Source organism: Sphaerodactylus townsendi, linkage group LG03 (genome assembly GCF_021028975.2).
Source record: "Sphaerodactylus townsendi isolate TG3544 linkage group LG03, MPM_Stown_v2.3, whole genome shotgun sequence".
Classification (NCBI taxonomy): domain Eukaryota; kingdom Metazoa; phylum Chordata; class Lepidosauria; order Squamata; family Sphaerodactylidae; genus Sphaerodactylus; species Sphaerodactylus townsendi.
Window position 1 is genome coordinate 112,240,213 of NC_059427.1, and position 8,619 is coordinate 112,248,831.

Consider the following 8,619-nt stretch of genomic DNA (forward strand, 5'->3'; position numbering starts at 1 on the left):
AACACCTTCAGCCCTGAAAAATGCTAATGAGAATGCCATCACTGTCACTCACTCACTTCTCTCCTTCCCTCTTCAACGATGCTCTATCCTCCTAGCTTCAAAGGATTGCTTGGAAAGGGTTCATATCAAACAGAAATACAACAGAGGCGCCAAAGATGTGTTCCAGAAAATATATTCTTAATACCATATAGCAATTTTTTTCAAGGAATTAAAAAAGAACGGTAGGAAAGGTGTGATTTGCTATTCTGGGAATATCATATTCCCCAGAGGTTAAGCAAGCACAGCAAATGTAAAAGTGTGGAGACTGTAGTCGTAAGACTGGTTAGTCTGTTTCTTCTACATTTCTTAATGCACCGACAGTTGCGATCTGTTTTGGGTATCTTTCTTCTTCACTTCTGTCCAGATGTCTGACAGATCTTGGATAAACTGCTGAATCTGTGAGCAAAGGACAGTAGAGGTGACAATCAAATTGGTACAAATTTAAATAGAGGAAATTGTTTCACTTTGGTATCTGGGCTGGAATCACTACTACCTGTTCCATATCACTGCATGTTCATTTCTAGAGATAGCCAGTATGGTGCTGCAGTTAAAAACTCAGGACTAGGAAGATCTGGGTTCAGAAACCCCCTTGACTGTGAAGCTCACTGGGGCTTGAGCCAGTCTCACTCTCTGTCTCTCAGCCTAACCTACCTGCCACTGGTTCACCTAAGAATATCGAGGGGAGAAAGGTAACCATGGCTGGTGACTTCATTGAAGTACATCTGTAGGCTGCAACCAAGGAATAAGAGATGGTTTCCAGAACATAAAAATGGCCTCAGGTTGTATATCCTTGAGAGACAGTCCAGATAAAAGTTTGGTCAATACTGATTTGTTGACTGGAGATTAAATCCAGATAGAAGGGAAATAATGAGCATGATATCTAGTCAACGATGACAGGAAAACACAATAGAAAGATGTGATTTATTGGTAAATGGCTAACAACTATATCCTTGTGCAATGTGTGCTTACTGAAAGTGATATATCATTGTCATGATTATAAATAGCAAAGAAGTGTTGACACGGTATACACATAACTATAGCATGTGTTATCTAAGACAGTATGGGGAAAGTAATTTTGCAGGTGTTTTATTATGTAGACAATTCTGACAAAGGGACAGTAGTAACAGTGGGGTTAATTGGAAGAGAAAAAAAAACTGAAGAGGGGAAAATGTTTATTAATTAATTGAAATATTCATACCCTGCCAGTGTGGTTAGTGGTTAATTAAAATATTTACACCCTGCCAGCGTGGTTTAGTGGTTAAGAGTGGCAGATTCAAATCTGGAGAAGCTGGCTAGATTCCCCACTCCTCCACATGAGTGGCAGACTCTAGTCTGGTGATCCAGGATTGTTTCCCTGCTCCTCCACATGAAACCTGCTAAGTGACCTTGGTCTAATCACAGTTCTTTCAAAACTCTCTCAGCTCCATCTACCTCACAAGGTGTTTATTGTGGGGAGAGGAAGGGAAGGAGTTTGTAAGCCACTTGGGACTCCTTAAAGATAGAGTAAAGCAGGATATGAAAACCAACTCATCTTCCTCTCAGCCCTGCCCTGAGCAGCTTTGAGGAAGGGCAGGTAAAAAAAATGTAATAGATGGGGAATCAGTCTTTCCAAACACATCTCTTGGGTGCTTTCCCTGATGGGGCTAGATAGACCTCTAAATAGCCAAGGCTGAGAATAAATAATAAGAGGGAAATGTTGTTTTCAGGCCCTTCTTGAGAACTTCTCAGAGGCATCTGGCTGGCCACTGGTAGTTGTATACCTTTGGGTCTGATTTTTTAGTGGTTTTCTCATGTCTTTCTCTTTCAATTCCATAATCTTATGCTGCATCACAATGTCTAACACCTCTTCATACACTGTCTTGTAATGAATCCCAACCATCAGGAAGGAGTGAGGTGCCCACGGAAATTGTTCCTTTCCCATTATCGGCAGGGTAGGAGAACCATCAGCCCTTCACATGGATAGCAAAGGGGTGGGAGTTACCTATGACATACCATATCGAGCTGCTTGTGGGTATCCTCTAAAGGTACCATTAACGCCTCCTTCATCTGTTTGCTCACACTCTGGAAAAGGTTCAGAGTAGCCATCTTGATGGTGCCAAGCATCAGGGTTTTCTTGGCAGCAGTATTTTGGATATGGGCCCAGCGTGACTCCTGGGAAGAATGGCAACAATGTAGGATGAACTGGGATGATGTTAATTTTGGCCCATTTGAACAATAATAACTTCCAACTAAAACCATGCGGAACAACCAGGTTAAACTGATTTCTCTGTGTTGTATTTTCTTTACACAACCCTCAAAACAGTGGTGGGCCTATCACAGGGGTGTACATTTTTTTTTAAATGTCTAGTTTTGAATATTTTTGTCAGTTTTGTTTTATTGCTATATGTTCCCATGGTTTCAATGGAAACTACTTTTCTGACTAAACTGAAACCCCTTGAAAGAGGTGTGAAGGCCAAACTGGGGTTTCTGTCCACCTTCTTGACCTCGCATCCTCAGCCAGTTCCCACATCAATGACCTCTAACACATCAGCAGTTCCAAAGATTTAATAGCACTTAAACTTGGAAAGGTGGAATGATGAGCTCCATCAACCCCCTCCCCTCCCCATCTGAGTATTGCATCTGTATAATATCTGTATACATTTGGACACTTTTCATGTGCTCGGTGAGCACTATCTTTTACCCTGTCTTTAAATTGTTTTTTTTAATGACAATATGTTGTTTTTCTTGTTTTTGTTTTCGTATAGATTCCCCTGAGGAAGCATAGGTGAAACTCATAAAGACAGTATAACAGAATAAAACATTTCCCATTGCATGATTGTTTGATTCCTTTCATCCCCTGTGGGTGAAGCCTTCTTCAACATTACATGAGTTAGAGGCCAGTGGGACCCTCAGCAACAGAGCAGGGGGCAACAGAGGAGTTTTAAGTACTCTGAAGACCTTGAAATGCACAAGTAGATACAGCCCAATATTTTAAACGAAGCATAAACCATGATTTTTTGCTATGATGAAGAAAAATCACCACTGTCTCTTACCCAGACGATGACTTCACTGCGAGCATGGTCGAAACGCATCTGCAAGCGAGCCAGCTCATTATTATGTTGCAAGATCTCATCATCTTTTTCTTCCTTGTAACGGGTGAGGCGGACCTTGGCTTGCTCTATCATCTCCAGCCCTTCCTGTGCTGACTGCACGAGATCCTGGTGCATCCCAATTAGCGTCTTATAGCGTCCAATGACCTCCCGGATCTCTTCAAACTGCAAGGAATGTTACTGTTACTGAACTGTGAGTGACCGATTCTTACTTATTTGGTAGCCCAGCGCAACTTGCATGCATCTTTGGAACCACTAACAGGACCTTTGCCGTGGAGCTATTGCTTGACAATAGACACTGCATGAAATGCCAGCAACCCTGGAGTGATGGACTGGGAGACTCAAAAAGCCCAGGAAAAGGTCACATACCCCTAATTGATGGCGGGCCAAGAGCCAGCTGGAAAAAAATGGGGCATCAATGTGTCCCTTCTTGCAAGCCACCCAAAGGCAAAGCTCCTCCTTGTCACTGTACCCACGACTCTTACAGGCTGGCTACACTATGCCCAGGCTAGCAGGGCAAAGCCAGGTATTACTGTGCTGCGCACCAGCTGCACTGAGCCCAGGCTGGCATGGAGCAAAGCTTAGCCTTCCCTGGTCCTCCTGGCTGACCCTACCATAGAGGCTGGGGGCTAAGGGTAGTGGCACACCAGGATTTTTCTCAGTGATCTGAATGGCCAATCTAACACTGTGGCTTGGCTTGGGAAAGGTGTAAAACTGACTGTTACCCTCTTGTTATCATATGAGAAGTACTTTGACCTAGGGTGTGCTGCACAGTCTGAATATCTAAACTCAGGGGAGAATGGGAAAAGTGACCAAGTTGAACATTCTCCAGCACTGCTTCATGAAACCAGGCAGATGTCTGAAGAGTAGTTATTTCGATTCTGCAGTGCCGTATCCCTGGTTTGGATGGGCAAAATATTAATCTCAGTCTGCCAGTGTGCGATGTTCCAGTGTCAGACACAACCACGGCAAAGTCCCTGCATTCTCCCCTTTTTATGAACAAGCACCCAGCTAAGAAATGCACAGCTGCTGTTTGGAGAGACCCTGAGACTTGGCTTCCTTTCCCAACAGTTCATCACCATACGTACTTCTGAGATCTCGACAACCTTCTCTAGGTACTTGTTGAAGATGGAGTACTGCTGCAGCTTGTTGTACAATCGCTGATGTTGCTGCTTCAGAACGGCCATCTCCTGCTTGGCCTTAGCCAGCTCCTTCACTCGTTGTTTCTTCAGTTCCCTCTCCTTATTGGCTTTCTTCAGGGCTCTGATTCGCTTCTGATCGTTCTCCTAATGTAAACCCCCCAGACACACATAATTTTGAAAAGAAATCAAGATAAGAGACGCCTGGAAGCAGCTGGTGGTATAGGGTCAATTGCCTCCTCATTCTGAATATGTGGGGATATTAGGACAGAAAGCCTGTCTTAGATAGCCCTCGAGCATGTTAAATATTTGAATGTGCTTAAGTGAATCTACAGCTCTGTTGTATCTACTTGTTTTACTTTTTGTGTTTTGCTAAACAGAATATGCTTCATCATGAACCCAGCCTTGTGTGAGAGTCTGAGTTAGGCTGTCATCACATAAGACATGAAACACGAGTAAGGTTGTTCAAGCCAAGCCAACTCACCTTGCTAACCCTCTGAGCAAACTGCTATCTGGGTTGACACCTCCACTTTTCAAAACACTTACCATTTTCAAAACAATAATTATTTAATGCTGACATTTTAAAATGTACTGTTTAGTGTCATTTTAATAACTCTTGGTCACATTACAGAAACTTTGCCTATTTCTGCCCTGGCTGCATCCCAGGAGAGTTATGTCTTACCACACACACGCACGCACACACACATGGTCACACACAAAGCTGCTTTCAAGGTTGATTTTGTCTACTCAAACTGGCAGCTGTTCTCCAGGGTCTCAGGCTGAGGTCTTTTACATTACCAACTGCTTGGTCCTTCCAACTGGAGATGCCAGGAATTGAACCTGGGGACCCTTCTGCATGCAAAGCAGAGGCGTTCTGACTGAGCCACAGTTCTTTTCTACTGTAGTTAACACTACTGGATGGAGGGACAGACCAGCTAACCTGTGTATGTCACTGCCTATATTGAAACCTGTGTGATCAGAAAAGTCAAGAGAGCAGGCATTATTTGGCTTTGGGACAGGAACCAAGGACCTTTAAGGGACAAATACCAGTATGAATTGCTCAAATTTCGTAATATAAGCTTTCAACTGGATTTCCTTTGCGTCCAGTTCGTCCCATCGGTTGTTCAGGGCTTCCATTCTTGTCTTGAATGCCTGGAATATTCAAACAGGGAAGACACTGGTCAGATGTCTCATTCCAATTGATTCTGCGTCCACTATTATTTTTTTCCAAAAACAGAGGTACGGCTGGGACAAACAGATTGGAATTCTGGTCCCTGTATGATGCCATGGTGACTCAGAAATACCCTGAGGAAGTTTTCAGCTGAATAGAGAAATTCCATTCAGCATAATTGGTGAGAACAAATTAAAAGGGAATACAGTAAAATGTCCTCTATATTATTCTATAGCCAAGAGCTCATGTAAATCCATAGGTTTGAATCCACTCTAGAGACTTGGATTCCCTGGAACTACAATAAAACATGGATTGGACATTTCCATATTAAAGTCCTGATGAACCAGAAATTTGTTCTGGTGGTGGTTGGCAAATAAACATGGGCCATGTGGCTCTGTGGCTGCTAACTGGCTGCCAACAAAGTAAGCTGGGTATGGCGGTACAGTAAAACAAGGTATGTCCTTTAGCTTAAGAATCTCACCTCCTTTTGAGCCTCCATTGCCTGATGCACCAATTTGGCTTCTTTTTTCTTCTCCAAGAGTCTAATGGAAGGCGACGGGGACTGCTCTTCTGATACTGGGAATTTCCTAAACATAATTATTTTCCCATGAAGCATGCAGAGAACTTGCCAAGCCAAAGGGCCTTGTGGGATGGGTAAATCTTGCACTCTTCATATTTCTTCAGATGGAGACAGGATAGGAAAGGAAAGACTCCTAATAGACAGCAATGCTCAGAGAAGAAGCAATGCTAGAGATGGCTTTCCCATTCTCTCACCCAGAAAACAGGACAGAGTCCAGATGCAGTTAAAGAAGACAAATGCAGTTCTGAGAATTACCAGGAAAGAATTTGAAAATAAAACATTCAGCATCATAATTCCATAAATATTATGTATCGAATAGCTGTATTTGGAGTACTTTGTCAAAAATAATATTGTACCATTGAAAAGGGTTCAGAAAAAAATACATCAGGGCTGTAGCCTTAAGATGAGAAAAGGCTAAAGGGTTTGGAAGGGCATTGGTTTATTTATGTAAAACATTGTTATACCTCCTTTCCACCCAATCAGACAGCTATATGATGATATAGCTATATAAAACATCCATGTTCAGTGGCCATTGACTTCTCAATGACACATGAAGTGGGGATACGAAATGTGTGTTTCCTTCATGCCCAAGATTGTGGGCTTCTCAGAGGTATCTGAGTAGCCACTGTCATAGTTGGACTCCTAGCCTGAACCAGAGGACTCTTTTTTGGTAAAAATGGATCTGGAAATTAATGAAGGAAGAAGAGGAAGATACTTAATTTTGGGGAATAGGGAACAGAATCAAAGGTGGATTCCGCATGGGCCAAAAACAGCAGCGTGAAAATGGTATGAAAATGGTGTAAATCCTTTTACACCATTTTAAACCATTTCACACCATTTTCACACCACTGTTTTTGGCCCATGTGGAATCCGCCAAAGAAATGACAAAGGTTAAACAGAGATTTATGCTGGCTAGAGAAGGCATGTGGAAGGATTGTATGGCACAAGAGGCAAAGGTAAGAGATAAAGAATTGTGGAGGAGGGAATAGTTGAACTCACATCAGCAGTTTCAGCAACTTCTGTCCATATTGTATGCGGAAATACTCTCTGAGATCTTCTTCTTCTATGGTGGCCATGATGCCAACTTATTTGCTTACCCTTTCCTTTTAATCTAAATGCTCTAAGGAGTTGAACACACCCTTTTCACCTCTGCAGTGCCTTATCTATGTGTAGTGAGAAAGGAAGCAGACAGATGTGACCTATTAGAGCCAGTTAACAGTTGAGACCAGAGAATCTTGAGCAGTAGATTTGGAAGATGCAAAAGAGTTGCTTAGCAACCGAAGAGCTATGCTGCATTAGGAATGAAGGATCTATATTGTGTGACAGGTATCAGCAAACTACAGGTCTGTGGCATTTCCCTTTAAAAAGGTTTGAATACACCAGACCTTCTAAAAAATTATTCAAACCTTACAAAATATAGACCTCTCACAATAATGGGAAGTAGCTATTACTTGAGAAGCAGGTCAAACTAATCTCTTCCTTCGACAATGATCAAAACACAGATTGTTTTATTTGAGACAATATTGCAATACAGTGAGAGTCCAAACCCCAAATCAACTCCCCTGAAAGCCATATTTGAGATTTACTGATTAAGAGTGGAAGGAGAAGGCTGTGACTGCCCCAAGTCACCCTAAATTACTTCCACACCTCTGGGATGAAAATCATGACCAGTGAAGACTTTCCGAAGGATTCTCATTGTCTCCTCCCTGTTACATGGATTTTTTTCCCATTTGTTTGAGTGTAACCATTATTCAAGATGGCTTAGATTGCATAACTAGGAAATTTGTAAACTGCACCAGCAATTGTCAGAACAAATGGGAATGCCAACAAAGATGGCTGCCCAAAATCAGACTGCTTTAAAATGCCTTAGACTGGCACTAGTCCCACAATGATGAACAATGGCTGTTATTGGGTATGCTAGGGGAAAGCAGTCTGTTTTTAGTATGTACTGAGTATTGACATTAACTCTGACTGTATGAATTAGCTTTTGAAATTTGATCTTTATTATTACTCCATCATTTTATTTATGTATTATTTTAATTTATAGTCCACCTTTTCCACTGGGACCCAAGGCAAATTACAAGATGTGATAACATTTCATAGAATCATAGAGTTGGAAGAGACCATGAGGGCCATCAATTCCAACCCCCTGTTATGCAGGAACAGACAATCAAAGCACCCCTGACAGATGGCCATCCAGCCTCTGTTGAAAAACTTGCAAAGAAGGAAACTCCACTGCACTCTGAGGAAATATATTCACTGTCAAACAGCCCTGTCAGGAAGTTCCTCCTAATGCTTAGATGGAATCCCTTTTCCTGCACCTTAAACCCATTACTGCTTGTCCTAGTCTCTGGAGCAGCAGAAAACGAGTTTGCTTCCTCTTCAACAATGACATCCCTTCAAATATTTAAACATGGCTATTATGTCACCCCTTAACCTTCTCTTTGCCAGACTAAACATACCCAGGTCCCTAAGTCTCTCCTCATAGGGCATAGATTCCAGACCTTTTACCATTTTGGTCACCCTCCTCTGGAGTCTTCTGATGAGGTTTGTGAGCCTCCTAGCAAAAATGTTCCTACCTACAGGTGTGAGGTGCAACCC

General features: G+C 42.3%; 1 protein-coding gene across 1 annotated transcript; it reads right to left on the reverse strand.

Annotated features, from left to right (window-relative positions):
• Positions 1-345: 345 nt before the first annotated feature.
• CCDC42 (coiled-coil domain containing 42) lies at positions 346-7,097 on the reverse strand. Its single transcript, XM_048487397.1, has 7 exons — positions 7,018-7,097; positions 5,920-6,025; positions 5,315-5,419; positions 4,217-4,414; positions 3,072-3,293; positions 2,032-2,190; positions 346-435 (listed from the first exon to the last, which is right to left on the reverse strand). Exons 1-7 carry the CDS (start codon positions 7,092-7,094, stop codon positions 346-348), a joined length of 957 nt encoding a protein of 318 aa, XP_048343354.1. The 5' UTR covers positions 7,095-7,097.
• Positions 7,098-8,619: the final 1,522 nt, after the last annotated feature.